Below are 21,620 nucleotides of genomic sequence, written 5' to 3' on the forward strand. Positions count from 1 at the left end.
CCACACGTATACCAATCCACACGTATACCAATCCACACGTATATACCAATCCACACATATATACCAATCCACACATATATACCAATCCACACATATATACCAATCCACACATATATACTAATCCACTCTCACTGAATATTTTCCTACCTTTCCTCTTTTCTCCTTACAGCTCCTTTTCCTCCTCTTCGCTCCCATTCTTCAGTTCTTCTGTCTTCTCTGTCTTCTTCCGGTTCAGAGGGCACGGACAGCGGTGGGCGCGGCTTCAGTGTTGTGCGCCGGGATCTAACAACAAACCCCGGCGCACAGCAGCTGTTGCCGCGCGGATCACAAGGGAGCGGTATCGGAGGTCTTTAGCAGACCTCCGGCTCCCTTGAGTGATTTTAAGCCGGGTTGAACCCGGCTTAAAATCACTCAAGGGAACCGGAGGTCTGTTAAAGACCTCCGATACCGCTCCCTTGCGAGCCTGCTTCTCCAGCGGCGGACATTACTGTCCGTCTCTGGAGGGGTGCCGGGTGCCGCAAGTTGGCACCCCCTGATGAGCGGCACCCGGTGCGGACCGCCCCCTAGAGTGTGACGCCCTGTGCGGTCGCACACCCCAAAGGCCGGTCCTGCTCTAAGGGGCCGGGAAGCCCCCACCAGGGCCGGCCTTAGGGGTTTGCGGCCGCACAGGGTTTAAATTAAAACATCGGGGGGGTTTTTCAACTTTATTTAACATCCTCCATGTTAAATAAAGTTAAAAAAAACTTTATTTAACATGGAGGATGTTAAATAAAGTTAAAAAAACCCCGATGTTTTAATTTAAACCCTGTGTGGCCGCAGACCCGTAAGGCCGGCCTTGGTGGGGACTTCCCGGCCCCTTAGAGTGGCGGACCCGGTCGCAGTTGCGGCGGGCTTAAGGGGCAGGTGCCCCTTATGCCCTGCGTTAATGCGGCCGTAGGTAGGGTAGGGGCCTGGAGCTGCAGCTCCATCAGCCCCTAAGTCAATGCGGCCCTGCCGTGGCCCGGCCCACCGGGCAAACGCCCGGTGTGCCCGATGGCCAGTCCGGGCCTGAATGCAATACAGTATCCGTGGGCATTGGGGTAGGGGGGCTTTCCCCCCTTGAAAATTCAAGGAGCAGCAGCAGGGGATGGAGACACAGTTGGCTGTTTAGAGACGGGTTAATTAGACACAAGGTAGTTTATTTGAAACATGGAGTACAGCTAGGGTTAGTTAATATGCCAGCTGTTGAGACTACATTTCCCATGTAATCTCCAGTCCTCCTCTGTTACAAAATGCAGCCACCTGGGGCACTAGCCAAGTGCTGCATTGCTTGTTGGGGGCGCAAGGTGGCTTTCTGCATGTTTACTCATTTAGAGCACTGCCTCTCTTCCCTGTCTAGGGACAAAACAACCACTGACAGGGCCAGCCTTAGGTGTCCAAGCACACTTTGATGCATGGAAACATTACAAGCATAGATCACAGGTTACACACTGCAAAAGCCAGCCCTGGCACCTGGATTGCAAACATAGTATTTGCCCAGCACCTAGATTGCATCCACAGAACTACCACTTAACTGCATAGGCACTATATTTGTAGTTAATATGGACTATTAATCTGGGTAGCATGCACATAACACTATAATAACTCCTGACTAGAGCTAAAACAGTTAAGTCAAATCTTTACATCTCCTTAAAGAGACATTCCAACCAGTGCATCTACTTTAATGCATACGATAGTGAACTGTCCCCCCGAATTATCATTTTCTCCCCCTTGCAAATGAATGGAGGAAGTCTGCAGGATCTCCCCTGTGGATTTGCCTCATCCCCCATCCTCATTTCCTATACTTGCAGAAGATGCGTTCAACCAAACACATCCATTGCTTACCCACTACATACACAATGCCAATGCTATACCCCTGCCAGCCAGCTCCAGCTCTGACTTGAACAAGACTTCCAGGGATGAAAACGTCAATGAGAGATTTCACTGAAAGCGCTTTCCTGACAGTAAGTGGTTGCTTCAAAAACTGGATGACAGAGAGGCCTCTGGAGGTGCAGCTTCTCCTAAAAGTAAATATTTTTTTCCATAAAAGTTAAAGAATACATATTAAAATACTTCAATATGTATTTATCATTGCTAGGGCTATATTGGAAACTAGACTGTCCCCTTTAAGCAAAATATATGCATATAAAGTGCTAGTACATGTATAGATGATTATATTGCTTACTAGTGATGTCCGGATCATGAACGAATCGTTCATTTGATCCGGTTCTTTTTAGTGATCCGGATGAATCGGTTCACTAGACTGAACGATTCATTTGTAGCGGTTCAGTCTGTGAATTATGCAGCTGTAACCTGATCCTAGAGCTGTGAGTCATCTGCAGAGCACTCAGACACAGACTCTGGGGTCAGGTTACAGCTCATTAATTCACACAGGAACGATGACTCATAGAGTCAGAGAGTCGTTCAAAGAGTCGAATGATCCGAAGAGTCGAATGATCCGAAGAGTCGAATGATCCGAAGATTCAAATGATTCGAATCTTACAGGGATCCGGATCTTACAAGGATCCGAATCTTACCGAGATTCGAATCATTTCGAGAATATTACTGATACCATACTTTTATAAATAAATACATTAATAATGTTCACACTGCCCCCAGGATTTAGATTCCCCTGAGTTTGCCCCCCTTTACCTATAACTGCACCTACAGTTAACTTTATTAAATTAATTAAATTAACCCTCAGTCATCAGCATAAAATTAACCCTTATACCCCATCAACCATAACTGCCCCTGAAATTAACCGTAAAGATCCCATTAACCATAACGGCCCCTGAAATTAACCCTAAAGACCCCATTAACCATAACGGCCCCTGAAATTAACCCTAAATACTCCATTAACCATAACTGCCCCTAAATTAATTGCATGTACTCCAGATAAATTACCTAATAAATTGGTATGGTTGATGGGGTCTTTAGTGTTAATTTGGGGGCAGTTATGCTTAATGGGGTGTTTAGGGATAATTTAGGGGCAGCTATGCTTAATGGGGTCTTTAGTGTTAATTTAGGGGCAGTTATGCTTAATGAGGTGTTTAGGGTTAATTTGGGGGTAGTTATGTTTAATGGGGTCTTTAGTGTTAATTTAGGGGCTGTTATGCTTAATGAGGTGTTTAGGGTTAATTTGGGGGCAGTTATGCTTAATGGGGTCTTTAGTGTTAATTTAGGGGCAGTTATGCTTAATGAGGTGTTTAGGGTTAATTTGGGGCAGTTATGCTTAATGGGGTGTTTAGGGTTAATTTAGGGGCAGTTATGCTTAATGGGGTGTTTAGGGTTAATTTGGGGGCAGTTATGCTTAACAGGGTGTTTAGGGTTAATTTAGGGGCAGTTATGCTTAATGGGGGTGTTTAGGGTTAATTTGGGGGCAGTCATGGTTGATGGGGTGTTAAGGGTTAATTTTAGGGGCAGTCATGGTTCATGGGGTGTTTAGGGTTAATTTAATGGTGAGGGTTAATTTAATTAATTTAATAAAGTTAGCTTAAGGTGCAGTTGCCGGTAAAGGGGAATGTAAATCCTGGGGGCAGTGATTATTAATGTATTATTTATAACAGTATGGTGACATTCTCTGAATGATTAGAATGCCAATGAAGGCAGAGAGTCGTTCAAAGATCCGGATCTTACAATGATCCGGATCTTACAATGATCCGGATCTTACAGTGATCCGGATCACTGTAAGATTCGGATCCCTGTAAGATCCGAATCTTTGAACGACTCTCTGCCTTCATTGACATCACTGGAGGCAGGGGGAGGATTCATAATGAAAGGGGCGGGGCCAATCGTTAGTGTGCCTGCACGGAGTTACTGGAAAACAGTAACTCCGTGCAGGCACACTGAGTGATCCGAAGATCCGGATCATGAATCGGATCATTTCAGTGAACGAATCGAAATGATCCGATTCACTTTAATGATCCGAACTTCCCATCACTATTGCTTACACCGCTACATTTTGTTTTAACCATGACTGCTGCCAGTAGAGCATGTTATATTTATAAGTGCATTTCTGAAATATAAAGACAGAAAAAGATTTGTAGTGAGTGTCTTAAATCTCAAGTGACCAATTATAGAGATATTTTTTTATGGGGAAGGAAGCAGTGCATATTAAATATTCTTTAAAACATTTAAAAGTTACACCTACTCAGCTATGTCATACCGAAAATATGCGCGTTAAAATGTGACATCACTGCTGTATATAAAGATAAACCCCTAAATCTCTTCAGGGGATTAACATTTATTATTTTCCATCTGGCAGTAGCAGTAATAGTTTAATATTGCTCTCCTTCAACAATAATTAGATTAATCAATAGTACATTAACGTTGACGCATCCGCTTGTGAACTGTATGGGGTGTCCTTGTTTTATCCTGCTTTATTCTGATTATGGATGGCAACAATTTAAACATGCAAAAACAACCAATTAAGAAAAGTACTTTTTTTACAGTGGTATTTTTAGTTGGGTGCTACCCCAGTCCTTACCCAGGACAGCACCTCAGTCACCACTTATCTCCACACTCCTGTACCCTGTTGACTGCCAGGACATGGCATTATATCCCAGTGCTTTGTCTATTAAGGATGCACAGCAAAGGATACATTATAGTTTATACTATGGAGTCTGCACCAAGCCACAAACCTTCTGAACCAGTTACAAGGTTGATTTTTCGAAATGGTTTATGGAGTAAGTGGTGCATTAATGAACCCATGAGGCAGAAGGTCCTGACCTGCCACCTTAGGCCAACTCCTAGTCAGCGTATGGCAGAATACACAACTGTCTACTATAGGACTTTCCCTTTACACTGTCAATGAGTAGCAGTCAAGTCACACATGACCAGTCAGCATAGTGCTTCTGTACACTTTGGTCTAGCAGGATGCAGCATGATATATGGAAGCCCACTGTGCAAAATGAGTATCCCATATTTCCATTCCACTGAAACTTTTTGTTTGAAAAAAGTCAGCAGATGCTTATTCTTGATCCTAATTTTACACCACGCATTGTATGCAGCCAACAGCAGAAGAGGACTTGCTGATCCAAGAATACTGTATATTGAAAGACTGTAGTATTGGTGCGTTTCATGATTTCCATACATATTAAGTGGTAAAGGGGCATAATGTGTTATAGTATTATTACATGGAACCTGTGGCATAAGAAAATCTTAGGATACCAGTGTATAATTGAAGAAGCCTCAGTCACTTTTTTCTGTTACAGCACCAGCGTAGTCTTGGGGCTCTTTCAGACGTCTGACTACTTCGAACCAACTGCATCCCTTGTTACCTTTGCAATTACAGATCTGGGTATATCCTTTAAAACTCTGTCATACAATACTAAAAAGGATCATTTCGTGTCAGCTTTACAAGTTTAAAGTTCTGCGTACAATGAACATGTCCTTGGAACAAAGAAGCAGGAACATTTTTACAGGATTTGGCCGTGAGCAAGGTGTCACATCATCTAGCAAGTAACACTAGCATTCCAAAGGATGTGTGGGTTGCAGACAGATGTGCTGGAAAGGATGCAGCAAGAGTGGCAAACTTCCCCCGCACATGGTAAATAAATATCTTTATATATTTATAATTGGAATTAGGTACACAGAAGTTAACATCTGCCCTCATGTACCTTATGTCACTGATTGATTCCAATATAGTCACTTAAGAAGCTTCATTTCTTGAGTTTACTAATTAGCTATCAGTTTAACAACTAACTAAGTTCCACTGGCAGCAGTAATGGTTAGATAAAAATCTCAATATGTAAAGCTTGGAGGAGAGAGAAGAGATTTTAATACATAAAGAGTATTTAACAATATACATGAAGAAAGTGTTTTTCACAGGATGGGAAATGTGAGAACATATTCTGAAACCCTCTACATCTCTACCCTCTTATGCAAATACTACTCCTCACCACCCTCTCCGTTACTGTCATGAACTGAGTCTTCCCTTCTACCGTCATAACCTCTTCCCTACCCCTTCTCTGGAATTCCCTTCCCCGTCCTGTCAGACTTACTTCCTTATACATAAATGTTAAAAGCTCTCTGAAAACCCACTTTTTCAAGAAGCCTACAACTTTTCCTCATAACACTCAGCCAGCATCCTAATCAAGCCACCTGAATGTCCACCAACCTCTACAGATAATCCGGACCCTATCAAGTCATCCCCATCCTACTGTTTCATTCCCCCTCAACCACCATCTAGATTATAAGCTCACAAGAGCTGGGCCCATTCTATTGTACCAGTTATAGTGTGTGATTTTAAATTATATTACTGACATAAAATGTAAAGTCAGAGGATAGTATACATTTTACTTTTTGAGAGTATGGTTGGAAAGTAGAACCACTTTCCAGCAAAAGAGGCAAAGGTTGTTACAGTGACAGGATTGGCTATCCTGAATACAAAAAAGAACCAAGACGAATTAATTGTCCATATCAAATTTTATGTTTCTATATTTCTATGTAACACATTTACAGTTAATCTACTGAGTATTTTGTACAACCCTGACAGCAATAGAAATACTTGGCTCAGGTGTTGGCCGGTATAGTATTTTCTCCTCTTCTCTTCTGTTTTCAAGCAGGAGAACAGAAGGTCCATGATCTGTTGCCAGTGACTGCAATGGCAAATAATGTCATATCATATACCTCCCAATGTTTAAAATGGCCATGAGGGACACTTTTGTTGTAGATAGTGTGTATAGTAGCATGGCCAGGAGGCAGCGCTTAATGGGAATTTTTATGTCACTTTGTTCCCTTTTGGACTATATAGCAAACTTATTTAAATTGTTTACTATTCATAGCATGGCCATTTCAGTTAATGTTCATTATTGCAATTAATTGAACAACAAAGGTGGTATCGCAGGATAAACTGTGCATACAAATCATCAAAAATAAAAGCTGATTGAATTAATGTTCATTGTTTATTGTCTTGGCATAAGTTGAGAAATGTGGAAATTTTTAAAATGATGGGCTAAAAAAAAAAAAAATGGAAGTGTTTTTTAAACCAACATGATGTATACACTAGTAAAAACTGTAACTAATATCACATTTAAAAATACTTCTGAAGTCTAACGAATGACAAAATCTTGACTTTATGTATTATGTTGGTTTTATGTACAAATGCCATTTGAGGTTGTATGTAAGGTTTAAACAGATTACAAAAATATAAAGACAGAAAGTTCTAATAGTAAAAGTTAAAAAAAGGAAATATGTAGGTGCAGAATTATGAGTCATTTTATTTGGTTAGTGTCAGTAACAACTAGTTATGAGCAGAATCCAGGAGAAACCAGTTAGGTAATTTTATTCCAACATGTTCTTTTTCCAAGAATCTGTCATTATGATTTACTGTAGGAACAGTAAATATATTATTCTTCTGTAACATTCTATAAGTAGAGGAGTGAACATACCCATTACAAAACAATATGAAGAATCAGTTATATGTTGTATAGTCAGTCTCTCAGTTCCACCACTACAGACAAATCTTTGAACTGATTTCGGCCAGTAATAGATAGTGGAGGTTGGGACACCATTGTAATGTTAATCCCTTTACTGACCCTGTTGTCTCTGGGAGGCAGATTAAGGGGGCGGTTTGTATCTCAATATCAAGTTTTATTTAATGTGTGCTTTGCTTGCTACATCCATGTGTGTGAAAAATAAAGTGGTCTTCATTTTGGTTATACCCTACACTGAGTCTTGGCTAGTGACTGGGAAACCAGGGAAAGAGTGTGTTGTCCCAGGCTAAGGGAGCACAAGTCAGCGGAGGTAGTCGGTTGGACTATCCAGCTCCTTGACAATGTTTGTTCTACCTGTTATTTAGTTACACACTTACAGGTCACCCATGTTGTTCAAATATAACATGTATAATTATGTGCAATTTTCAGGATACTTGGTTTGCTTCAGATCTGTTGATAAACAATAACGTAAGTAAGTAAATAAATAAATGTACTAGAGGGCAGCCCTCACTTTTTTTTGCTTAGTAGCAGCATGTATAACCTTTGTTCTTATGGGGTATACTCTCTATCTCATGTCCTAGTAGCATCCCTTCCCTGGAACTTAAAGCTCTGAGAGGCTTATAGTGATCAAATAAATATACCTGGGAACACTTCAAACTTTGCTTAGAGGCTACAGAAATTATTGAGCATCTTCAATGTTCAATGTTAAAAAATTGAGGAGAAGTTGCGTTGTACCATGCCCAATCCCCACCCACTCCTGTCAAGATTCCTCTTTTTTAAGTTTATTGAGGACTAGCCAAGGCATGGTTAGCCTACCTCCCTGATGTGCCAACAATGCTTTCGAACTCCCACATGGAGCCAAAGGAGAGCTCTTGAGAGGCCAGTCCTGCCAAATTCCAAGGCATGAAAATCACACCACTGAATCCATGTTAAATTTCAAGAGAACTTGATGACGTAAACGTAGCTGCCTCTGTGCTTCATATAGGATGGGTCATTTCCAAATCTAAGGATGAGGCTAAGTTGTCTAGTAATGGATCTTACTGACTAGTGGCAAGAACCTTAACAATATTTATCCTCCTTGGAGCCTAAATCACCTGTCTGGTACTAAATCCTATTGCCACCTCTTTGTATATAAGTCAAAGCGACTGCCTGGAGTGAGCAACTACTCTCAGTGTAACTTTATTGTTACTGGAGGCTGAGATCTGACTCAACTCCAGGCTTGCTTCCTCCTTCAGGACAGGATTTACAATGTAGGGGGACACCCAGATGCTCCAAGACATCTCACTATCAAATTGGACTTGCTGAGTTTACAGCACCTTGCAGGGTTAGCAAGAGTAGCTATGTTTATGGCCTTACGTCAAATTCTGTCTGTGTATGTAAGTGGTAAAGAATAGACAATTTGTATGCTATAGCTGTACTATACTACTGTAATTCATTAATTAGTTCATATACTGATTGTTTGTCAGAATGAAAAAGCTTAATTGATATTTCATACTCCTGCCAATATTAGAAACATATTTTAGTAGTTCTTTCTTTCCATTTCCCTGTACATTGTAATTGACATGCAAACCTGTAAGGTCCCTTTGCTTGTAATTTTACAACAATTGAAACATAGTTTAATCGTTGGGGTCTTTATAACAAAAGCTTCTTTTATATGTCATCTGAAGCGTCTCATTACTCAGTTGGCCAACTCCTCATCTGCCTTAATTTGTCATATAATTATAACCACACTTAAAACGAAAGCAAAGGTCTTCTTCAGATGAAATAATAGATTTAGAAAAGATCCTTGTTAAAGCTGCGGATATGCGTAGTGCAATCCAGGGTATAATCAGAAGTATTTATTTTGCAATTTTTGGTTTTAATGACATGCATCTAGGGAGGCAACACATTCCTCCCTTTGGCAGAAGATTCCTATAATTATACAACATCTATTATTAATGTTTATGGAGATAGAAATGCTGTCTTATACTTGTTTAATTAATAGTTTAAACTCAAGACATATAAACTATTGCGAGGCTGCTTGTGTTTCCAGTAGGTAATACTAAAAGATCAAACTTTCTCCTACACAGAAATCAATTAAAGAGAGGAGCTGCATTCCTAATCAGTTCTCCTCAGGAGAAACTATCATTGTTCAACTGGTGTCAACAACAAAAAAATATCCTTGTAATAACGCTACATTCCTGTTTTTAATAATAGAGAAAAGCTAAATTTTGCTGAAAGAAAGTAAAACATATATTATTTCTAATGAAGTACCACCTTAAAACAAAATCACAGTCACGATGAAATACATTCTTATTTTTATGTTGAAATGATTTATTCAGACGAGAGCAGTCAGGTTTTCTAGCAAAGCTTATGAAGAACAACATTACTGACTGTATAGTGTATTTTCATAAAGGGTGAGATATAGATGAGATTATGAAGGGATAGTCTGGGTCTTCTCTGTGAGTGCTGCACCAACTGAAGCCCTGTTGTTTATGGTCGCAATCAACCTGCATGGTCAGCCAAAGTCAGCTTTAAACAGTTGGAGACTTGAACATGATATGGTGAGCTTGGTGGTTGTGTATCAGAGCTGTACTCAATGAAGAAGTTTGTTTTATCTTCAATGAGTGTATAGCAGTTTGTGTGTAGCGGAATTGGTTCATCTTTCCCAGTTCCATGCATGATGTTTCCACTGAATTGCACTCATGTCCAAGTTATGGCATCATAACGCTGAACCTAGGGTCCGTCACATATTTGTCCTTCCTACTAGGCCACCAAGAAATCAGCTTCAAAAGCATACCCTTGCTCCATGCTGACAGAAAGGTGTAAGGGTACACTGCTGGGGTAATATTGTGACTGAAGAAGAAAATAGCCGTATGGGACAGCTTTTAACCTTTTTCTCAGTAATTACCTAAGCTATAAATAGTTTGTCAATCCAGTCTGTTGTGCTTTTTTTACACGAATACATGCAAAATGAAAGAAGTTCTCTTACTTTCCATTGATCACACCCTCTGGGTTGAGCATTGGGATGATCTTGAAGATAAACAGTTCCCGTAAGATCTCTGCTATGGGGTCTGAGCTTGTTAAAAATTCCAAGGTTCCTTTCATCACCCAACTGGCATTACTTTCTCCGGGATGAACGCGTGCAGTGAGGACAATATACTGGCGATTACCTGGAATTATAAAGAAATACAAAAATTGTATTAACATGGCACACAAATGTTACAATTCATCTAAAGCTAGAATATGTATTTGTACTGTGCATTTTTACTGGATGCATGTAAGATTGTTTGAACAAGGTCCTTCTTACATTTTGTTTCTGTAAGTCCAAATCGTTATATAAAACCAAATACACTGGTCTTATATAAATCAATAAAAAATAATAAAATCTTAAAAACTTTGCCATAGTGGAAAGGACATAACAATAGCTGTTAGGGGATAACCTTTGAGAAGTGGCAGCTGTAATGCTTGCCTTCCAAGATTTCAAAGGCATGTTGACCCTTTTTATTCTTCTCAAAATTAGTCAGATACATAACCAAAATAGTAAAAGGCCTGATAGGCTGAAATAAAAACCCAAAAATCTCTGATTTCATTTTTTTAATGCTTTGTGGCTGTAGCATAGTTTGTAGCAAGTGTGTGGTGCACATATTTAATAAAAAAAATGGGGAAGCCATAATTCTGAGTGCGAAGATGACCATAACAGATTCTTAATTTACTCCCATGACGCCATGGGAAATCTGGGTAATGATCTTATAAGACAATGCTCTCACATATTCACATTTCTCATGTATATATGTTTCGGGCCAACCTGATAATTTATCTTAACACAATACACCAATTTGTTAATGAACTAGGAGCCAGTTCCCTCTATCAATATATCCCTCCAAGCCATGTCATGATATCTTTAGGAGTCTATTATGTGATGAAGAGAAACACATAGTATGTAGAGCTCAGAACAAAGCACCAAGAAACCCAGTAAAAAAGCTATGTAAAAAGAAATCTAATCTAATAGTTATATTTGAAACATTTTCATTGAGCAAAGCATTTTTTTTTGGTAAGTAAAAGTGTTCTTCTATATACGTTCAGAATTTTTTTCCCAGTCTCCTTAATAGACTGGCTGACAGCATCTTATAGAAGAAAATTGGGGGGTTTGTAACTTGTGTCACTGCTAAATTAGAATTTGTATTGGTTATTTGCTAAATCTAACTTAATGTGTGTTTGTTCTTTGTTGGTTTCTACCATAACTATGATTTAACAGGGTTTAGCAGCCACATGCAGAGTTAAATGTATGAGACTGTACAGCTGTAGCATTGTATAGGACACATGAGAACCCCTAATTGACAACAGCTGCTCGTAGGATAAAGGAAAGTAGATGTTTTATGTTTGGGAATCGATTTTCACATGTTTAACTGACTGCATCTTGAGTCTACTTAGAAATAAAGCTGGGCATATTGATCATGAGGTCACATTGCAGTCACACAGTATATGATTCCTTCAGGTAAACTGAGAACTCAAGAGCTTTGTGGGCAAAAGCCCAAGTCACAATCTCTGTGCATTTTTTTAAGCTCTGTAAGGTTGACAAAAGGTATTGTAAAGAAATGTTATTTTAGTCTGAATATATATATATATATATATATATACTATAACACCAGCCTGGGAATCGAATCTACAGCTGTGTTGGTTTGTGCATTGACAACAAAGGACACTGATTGATATCTTATCTCAATGTTTGAGCTTAGGAATCATTTGCTGTCATTATATTTGGTAAGGTATATAAAGTATACATTCTTCTCCTTGTGATGAATAATCAGTCATGTTATGTGACTTAAAAATGTTTTTTCGTAACTCTTATGGGGTATGTTGGAATAGTAGGTGAGCCTTTATGCGCTCAGTCTAGGGTAATTGTGACACAGCTGAATCAGGGCAAATGTTCACCAAGTTAGGATGAAGCATTTAATGCTTTTTGCTCAAGACTTGGGTAGCTAGAGTTCCTATAGAGTTGGCAAGTTTGGGTTCTGTAGTTTTTTTATCACATTTCCATGTTTTTAACTTTGTTTTCCTTGGTTGGGTTTTCTGATTGAGTCATTCCTTAATAAATAGACCACCAGAAAATAAAACAAACAATTTGAACAGGAGTGTTGTTAATTGAGAAGCATTTAAAGCTCTAATCTCTTTGAGTTGTCCAAACATCAAGTCAACAACCTCAACTCATCTGTTCTTGTTTAGAACCTACAGAGAGGAGAACACACAATAACCTCACTTGTCCTATTGCTTGTTTTTACAACCTATTGTTACTCAGGAACAACATTTTGAGTGTATAACTCAAATTCATTCCTTTTTTTTCAAATGTCATTCACAGACAATTGAGCAGTATGAAACAGCCTAGTGATGGTGATATAGTGATTATATTGAGCTTGCATTGTTTGCGGTTTCTCACTATGTTCTTTTAGGAAGCCATCCCATTGGGATTCCATTATTTTTGCAATGTTATGGTTCTATAATGAAATACAAAGTCTTTTCATTTGTGAATGCACAGCTTTATGAAACCTTTTCAAAATAAAATATGTCCATACCTACTTTATTTCAACTGACGGTGACAAGAACTCGCTCACTGTGAAAGAGTCCATAAAATGACTATTTTATACAATATTTAACCACATAGAAGACATAAATATCCTCCATCCTTACATTTTTAAGAACCACCTTGATGATTTTCACTTATCTAAAATATCTAAATTAAGGATTTGCAACTGAATACTGGTTTGAAATCCTTTTGTGTGAGCTAATTCTAGACAGAACTGCACATTTTAGTACAAAACAAGATAAAAATAGAAAAGCAGAAAACTTTATTAAAAAAATTCAAATCCTGTTAAATAGATGTGATGCAGTGTTTTTATCTTGGGTATTAACAAACATACATTACATAGAAGAAATCCAAAATTCACACATTCCCCCACAACAATAACTAAAGTTCTTCAAAGCAGGTACTGGGTACTGGAAATTATAGCAGACCTAAGCTTCGGAAGACTCAACATACATGTCTATATCTTGGATTAATAAAGATGGATGGACTGCCAATATGTACTTGCGCTTGTCTTTGGGGTCTATTCAGTAAACAGTTTGCTAAAGCTGTTAGTCTGCAGCCTTGAACTCGCACAAATTGGACAAATTCACTAAAGCAAAATGACATTTGCACTTTTCAAATATCATACACAACTCACATACACTGTACTGCAAGATAGGTGATGCCAGTTAATGTTTTAAAAAAGCAGGCAGCACAAAGACTCTCTAACCTGCAAATTGAAATTTACAATAGTTCCTACTCGTAACTTTCGCTTTCGTGGTTGAGAGGTAACTTGCAGGTCCATTCCCCTCCCCTGAACAAACTTTATAACAAAAATATACAAAATAATAATACAATTAATAAAATAAATGAAATGGGTATCCATTGAAAGCCCAATTAACCGTGGAGGGAGGGGGACCATCACAGGTGCCACTGAGCAAAGGGGTAATACAAGAAGCTTTGGGGGGTACAGTCCTCAAATTAACCTCAGGGAGGCACACCTTAAATAACATATACAATCCAATTTTGTGGAGCTGCTGTACAGGTGAAAGGTACATACAACAAACAAGGAATAAGCACAGATCCAGAAAGAACTATTTAAAAACACCTATCTGAAGCACCATAGAGCTGAATTCATTGTTTTTGATTTTTTTGTATGCTTCCCTATTTTTAGTTTGTATTAATAGATAGTATTAAATCCATTAGATATTAGACTTTGCAAAATTGCAAATTTACCAAATTGTTGAATCGGACAAAAACAAAGCAAAAAACTCAGAATTTTGTCCGACATTCATGGGTCCGCATTTACTCACACTCTCTCACAATCTCATTCTAGTTCACTCTCTCTGTCATATTCTCTAAATGTTTCCCTACCTTCTCTGCCGTCCGGTTCTGCCAACCACTTCCGCTTCTGCATCTTCTTCCTCATCTTCTATCTTCTCCTTTTTCTTCTCACTTCTATCCTCAATCTTCAATTCTTATTCTTCTTTCTTCATCCGCATCTCCACGGACATAACCCAGCAACTTCTGCCAAGATGGCGGCACTCCAATCGGGGCAGAGGACGTCACTGCAAGTGCCATGATATTGCCCTTAGTTCACCTGAGGGCAAAATGGTGGCGCTTGCAGTGACGTCCTCTCCTCCAATTGGATGATCGGGGAGATTGCATCACTGCAGCGCCGCCATATTGCCCTTGATTCACCTGAGTGCAAAATGGCGGTGCTTGCAGTGACATCCTCTCCTCTGTTTGGATGATCGGAGAGGACGTCTCTGCAGCACCGCCATTTTGGCAGAAGTTGCCAGATTATGTCCACGGAGATACAAACAAAGAAAGAAGATTAAGTATTGAAGATTGAAGAGAGAAGAGAAGGGAGAAGATAGAGGAAGAAGCGGAAGTGGTCGGCAAAAGAGGCTGGCAGAGAAGGTAGGGAGAGTGTGATTGAGAGTGAATATGGGCACGGGGCAACAAATGTAATTCCCAAATTAAAAATGCCCCAGTGCTATTGTATTGAATAATATAGCTTGATTGCTTCTATCATGCCAGGAGTTTCCATGAGTATATTTGAAACAGTCACTTTTCTCAGTCTATAAAAATATATTTAGATTAATTTCAAAGGACTGACTGACATTTCTTTTTTTCAATTTCCCTGTTGCCTTTGATTTAATTTGATTCATTTTTGTGACTGATGAAGCAGATACAGTTATCAGCTTGAAGGAAAGGTTAAATAAGGAGGCTGGTTTGGGTGTTGTGCTTTTTGCCTCATTAATAGCAAATAACGTGTCAGGGAAATACAGTGTGCACCTGCCCAAGAGATAAAGTACTCAAGAAAGGTATGCAGCACATATTTGGGGTCTCAACAGCCAGTATATGTCACTACAAAAATTAGGATAAAAAATATGACATCACCTAGTTTTAAACACAATAACTGGGTTGAACATGTTCTAGATTGTCCAGGACTATCCTGTAATCGTATGTGTTGTTTTACATCTCAGAGAACAATATTCTGCTACTGTGGAGTGTTCAATAATAAATAAGTGTTATACATACTGAGCCGAACTGTCTACACCGTGAAAAGAGCTTTGCTGTTATGAAGTATATGGTGTATGCCTCATGTAAAAACTTGGAACTTATCTAAAGTTTTTGGGTCTAACACCGGTAAAAGAAAAATAGACAAGCCCATAGCTGAAAAGTCATCTAAAGAAAAAGTTGCTTACAAATTTTCAATCACTAAATTTTGATCACTTTCATCTATCAGACATTTTCATGCAAATCCTCAGCTGCTCTAGTGCTTCTTGGCTTTAAGTTGCTTAAACCGAGCTAAACACATATAGATTCATTTGTAACAATGCTACAGATCTGCAATAATCTAGAACAGTTTTGGCATGAATTGAATATCGATATACTCAGAGCAGGATAATAAAAGTTGGAGCACACCCTAGTGTCCAAACCTGGTAATGATCACTTAAAAAAATACATGTGGTAAAGTTCTAAAAACAGTACTGAACGTTATATGGCTTATTATTAGAACATTGACAGAAGTAATTATATACATATTGTAACCAACATATAAATTATTAAGGCTAGAAAAATATTTTACAATATAAAACACTGTGCAAGCTGCAGAGAAAATGTACAGCTGATCTAGAGAGGATGAGTGAGGGGAGGAAGGACAGGGTATGAGCATGCATGCGAGTATGGATGCGTAAAAGTGTGTGAGCATGGATGTGTGCATGTGTGTTGGCGTGAGTGTGTAAGTCTGTGCAAATGCGAGAGTGTGTGTAAAATGGGTGAAACTGCATATTTAAGTTACTGGGGTAGAGGCAATAGAAAGATGGGGGTGACAAATATATTAATGCATAAAAGGAGAGAAAGGGAGGAAGGAGAGATATAATGGGATAGAGGAGAAGTGGGGAGAAGAGGGAAAGATAAGAAGCAGGAGGGATAATGAGAATGGGGATTGATAATGAGAAGTGAGGAAGATAGGGAGAAAAGGGAGAGAAAGTGAAATCGGAGGAAAGATAAACAGAAATGAAAGAGATGAGGTAAATGAAAATAGGAGATATAATGAGAAAATTGGATCAAAGAAAAGGGGAGGAGATAAAAGATGAAGAGGAGACCTGAGACTCTGAGAGGAGACCACTGTGGGTGCAATCTGGGAGAGGGATACATCCTTATGTACATATTATAGAGTTAAAATGGGATATTTAAAGCAGATAGACTTGGTTGCATATTTCACAGAAGTTGCTGGGAAGAAAAAAATAAAAATTTTGTTCATTTAGAAATGTTATGCAAATATTCTTATATATATATATATATATTTGACATTACATTCTAAATATATAGACATTAATATGTAGTTGGCCCCCTTTGCAGCTATAACAGCTTCCACTCTCCTGGGAAGGCTTTCCACAAGATTTGGAGTGCTTCTGAGGGAATGTTTGCCCATTCATCCAGTATCCAAAAAATAAAATTATATATATATATATATAATGTGTGCACAGCGACCACTCCCATAATGGACTTCCCTGTAGAGCCCTGCGCAGGACAGCTTTTTTAATCCCGCTCCCGCTGATTTTTTGCCCGCTCCCGCAATGTGGGTGTTCTACTCCTGCCCGCTCCTGCCACATTTGTGGCCAATCCCGCCCGCTCCCGCCACATTTGTGGCCAATCACGCCCAGCTCCTTACCTGAACTGCAGAGTTCCCGCGCAGTCCCGCAAGGCTGCCTTCTCGCTGCTCCCTCACAGCGTCTCTTCTCTTGCTCCGCCCAGGAACAAGGCGGAGTCACAGGAAGTGACGTCACATCACGTGACTCCGTTTTGTTCCTGGGCGGAGCAAGAGAGGAGACACCGTAAGGGAGCAGCGAGAAGGCAGCCTTGCGGGACTGCGCGGGATTACCGGGACCCGCAGGTACACTGCCTGACCGCCCGCTCCCGCCCGCAGCACCAGCAAGACCGCCCGCAAGTTTTTTGGCGGGTCCTGCAGGACCCGCCTCCCAATGCAGTCCTCTACTTCCCTGCACTCAAATCTGCTGTGGGCTCTAGCTCTGGATCTTTTGCAGACCTAGCAGAGCCCCTGGTCAAAAGCATTTCTTGCAAACCAATGGGCAAAGGGGTGCAGTTCAAATGAAGTATAAAGCGTATTCTGGTAAATCCTAAAAATATGTAGGGTATAAGGTGGCATTCAGATCTCATATCCATTAACATTTCTGGGGTGAAATAATAATTTACAATTACAATAATAATTTGACATTATAAAATGAAGATATAATTGTATTGGTAAATAAAATCTAAAACTAAAATAGAAATGAGGTTTATTTGCAACTCTTTCAGTAATCTTCAGGATTGTAATTATTAAAGCGTATAATCTGTTGTTTACATTTAGAATTAAATACATTAACAACATAAAAATTTACAATAAAGAATTTGACAACATGATTACATCACCTTAATAGATACTGGTAAAGAAGAAGAAGAGGACCCTGATCTTTCAAGCTTACAATCTATTCCCATAAAAAACGTTTTATGTATTTTACTGTGATACCTGAAATGTTTCACTTGTAAGATGTATAAAATGGATACACATAAGCAGAATATTATTTATAAATTCTACAGTGCTATGCAGTAGGTTTGTCCTAGATAAAGCAATAAACAATAATCAAGTACCAAGCTGAATATTTTTTGCTTCCAACTACAGTTAACAGAAGCAAGCAGCATGCTGCCAACCAAGGTACATGAATGTGAATACTATGTAAGCTTTTGGATCACATAATTTTGGAGTAAGAATAAACATGCTTTTATGGGCTGCTTGGGGTGAGGTATGGACAGCAGCTTCATTTTATTCTGCAATCTTGATATGATGTTTTTACCATCCCCAAACAAAAAAAAATTGCACATTTAGTAAGGCGAACGGGCCCTCTGGAATTGAAAGCTAGAACATCCATGGGGCCAGAACTTCCTTAGGACAAGAGTGGTAGGATTAGCAAGATGGGGGGCCCACTGGAGCCACTTGGCGGGAATTCCCTTGCTCCCCATTCTGCTTCCATAAGTAGATGAGCATACCTGGGTATCTCTGGTTTTGGCCTGGAGAACTCCAAAAGAAGAATGGCTTCTCCTGGTCAACACCCAAATCCTCTTGGTTGCAGGAGCGAAGTCTTGACATGCCCTGCTCCCCGCCCATTTCCCCTTAAAATGATGGTGTTTCCCGTGATGTCAGTGGGAACACAACTGGTGTCAGCGGTACCACCCACCATCATCAATGGGATCGCACAACAATGTCAATGGGCAGTACTAGCCGGAGCCCACATTTTCCAGGTAAACAGAGGAGACATAAGAGCATGTCAGGACCTACGTAGAGGAGCAATGAAGAGGTTCTTGACACCTGAGAAGCTAGCCACTGTACCAGATGTTATCTATAAATAGGCATACTGATCTACAAAGAAGAAATAAGCACGGTGACCAGGCCAAAAACACGAAATATTTTTTTTTTCTTCATAAAAGGTATTTCTGCCAACAAATAAGATGAATATACAACTCTTCATCAGTCTGTTAATCTGTCACCGAATTCAATACCAAGTGAAATTGATATATTAAAAATGAAATGAATGGTATAATCAGCTGGAATTTTCTGTCATCAAATCTATTAAAACTAATACAGCAGAAGCCATTCAGAGAGAACAGCATGCTGTACAGAATGATGATGGAGTCAATTAAAGCTCAGCTATTAAGATTTTTTGTGATTTCTTACAGCTCATTATTTCATGAAAAAATTAGAATATGCATTTAACAAATATGCATTTAAATGAATGTTATATTTTAAGAAACTGTATTGACCTAGGTGTGAATAAATGATTATCATAATACTTTTAACTGTAAGAAAGTAAAGGTGTGAAGTTAGAACAGTAACAATATGAAGTTCTCTCGTGTTAGCAAGACAATTCTTTCAAAAGGTGTTGCTAGAGATTGAGTTCTGCGATAACCCCATTGTAGTAGTCAACAACTCTTTGTTACTGTCTGTTCTGGATTAACTGTATATTTCCTTGTGTTTCATGGATATGTTTTTGCAGTGAAGCCTTGATGATATGTGAAACCTTTTCACCAGATCTGTCACTGTTATGACATTATACAGATACACCGTTATCCCTTTACTGAGCAATGCAATAAAAATATTTTCTACTACAAAGAATGTATTGGATTTAACTCCTTTCCATTGGATTTTAATGTTTTATCTTTCCGACAATACCCATAAGGCTAGTTAACATATTTAACTGTGATCTACTATGTATTTTCTTAGTGATAGAATGATACTGTTAAATGCTCACTGACAAACTTACATCATATGTGAGGCAATACAAAATCCCATCTGTCAGTCACAGAAGGACTCCAGGAGCAGACAGAAGGCTGAGCCAAACAAGAGCAACTTGGAAAAGCAAACTTGATGTCAGATGTCCGGGTAGGCAGCATACCGGTAGTTTCATAAGCAAGAAGACTGCTTTGGATCACAAAAGCCAAGGGAAATCACAAAAGAAGCACACTAGAGAATAATCCAAAGATATGACAAGTAGCCAGAGAAGAAGCATAACAACTAAGCACATGTTATTGTTTGGGTTTTATATAAACTTTGGTGCCAGTCTTGTGCATCTGGTTGTGTCATCCGTAAAAGTATGTGCCGGCGTAGAGTCATCCCCTCTATGTGCCATGCCACAGAGCATACGGCTATAGTATAGTATTACTTCTGGATGTAGCCTCAGAGCAGGTTATTTTGTCCGGTAAGATCCTAACACCAATATATATTTAAATGAATCACCCAGTGTATCATTGTTTTAACATGTTTTTATTTCTGTAGAATTAAGCACTGCTTCATATTTTGAATACAACATTTTCCTCGCTTTTGCTACCATTACGTCGATGTTAGTCTTTAAATGCCGTGTTCTTACACCAAGCATAAGTAATTAACTTTGAATATCAAATCATTTTTCATTGAAGTATGAAAGCATTAAAATATAACAAATTCTTACCTTACATATTTTCATGAAACAAATTTATTACCCATTACCTGGGAATTTATATGGCAGTATTTTGAAGAATATTCTAGTGATGGGGACTTAAGGTAAATGCAAAAAAAAAATATTTGATTCTTTGTACAAGCGTCTTATAAAAGATGCCGAAGTCTGACAAGAGAAAGAAAAGACAAACTGTTCCAAGGCATCATGTGATACCTGTTGCTATGGAAACAGTTATGTCTGATGGTAGAATTTAAGAACACTGGCCTCATGGGATGGCCAGCCTATAGTATATTCACATCACACTTAGTGTGTGACAGTGGCGGATAAGAAAGAGGGAAAAAAAGCTTAAAGAGAGAGAGAATGACGATTATAGGAGAGACACAAATAGAATTGTATAGGTTTATGAAAATTTTCACCATGACTCTCCAGGGTGACATTGTAAAAGAAGAAAAAAGAAACAGTAGACTGAAATGCAAACAGATAAAGCATAACACCTAATCAAACACGATCCCGTGTTTCTACTTTCAGGTGTCACATAGCACAGATTAAAGTGGATACTGTCTGTGGTTAAGAAATCTAAATAGTGTAAAATGTAATCAGTTCCTTTGGATATAGAAAATCCTACATAATAGAATTGAGATCATTCTAATACTGAAACCTATTATATGTGATCAATGACATTAGGGATGCGCATACAAATTAACAACTGTAACTTAACCCGCTCATTGCGTGAGTGTTTGTGGTCTGGATAACCGATGCAAGAGTGGACTCCTGCGATCACAACTGACCAGGAGGGTCTATAAAGTGGCAGAACCACTCGAGCAGTAACAGAGGCACGGAGGGCAGTAATCCTTTACACAGTACCAAAGGGCAAGGCAGAAGAAGGGTCAGACCGACCTGAAAATCAGGGAAGGCGACTTCTTACTCATAAACGGACATGTACGGGACGGGGCAGGCAGTTAGACTTGTAGTCCAGGGCCTGTCCAAACATCAAAACCCATAAGGGAAAAGGGCAAAGAATGTATTGGTTGTCATTTATGGTTGGCCATACATGGTGTTAAAACCAGATATGTATATTTCTAAGTACATGCTTTAGTAAATAAGTGTTTAGTGCATTATTGC

General features: G+C 39.1%; 1 protein-coding gene across 1 annotated transcript in view; it reads right to left on the reverse strand.

The window, feature by feature from the left end:
• Nucleotides 1-21,620, reverse strand: part of LOC149300015 (cytosolic carboxypeptidase 4-like) — a 152,017-nt gene that overhangs the window by 57,004 nt on the left and 73,393 nt on the right. Inside the window, exon 18 of the mRNA XM_089485504.1 lies at nucleotides 10,426-10,595. Coding sequence (XP_089341630.1) covers nucleotides 10,426-10,595 — 170 coding nt within the window. The remainder of the gene's footprint in view (nucleotides 1-10,425; nucleotides 10,596-21,620) is intronic.

The sequence above is a fragment of the Sceloporus occidentalis genome, unplaced genomic scaffold, assembly GCF_023333645.1.
Source record: "Sceloporus occidentalis isolate IW3139 unplaced genomic scaffold, rSceOcc1.0.p SCAF_26, whole genome shotgun sequence".
NCBI classification, from domain to species: Eukaryota; Metazoa; Chordata; class Lepidosauria; order Squamata; family Phrynosomatidae; genus Sceloporus; species Sceloporus occidentalis.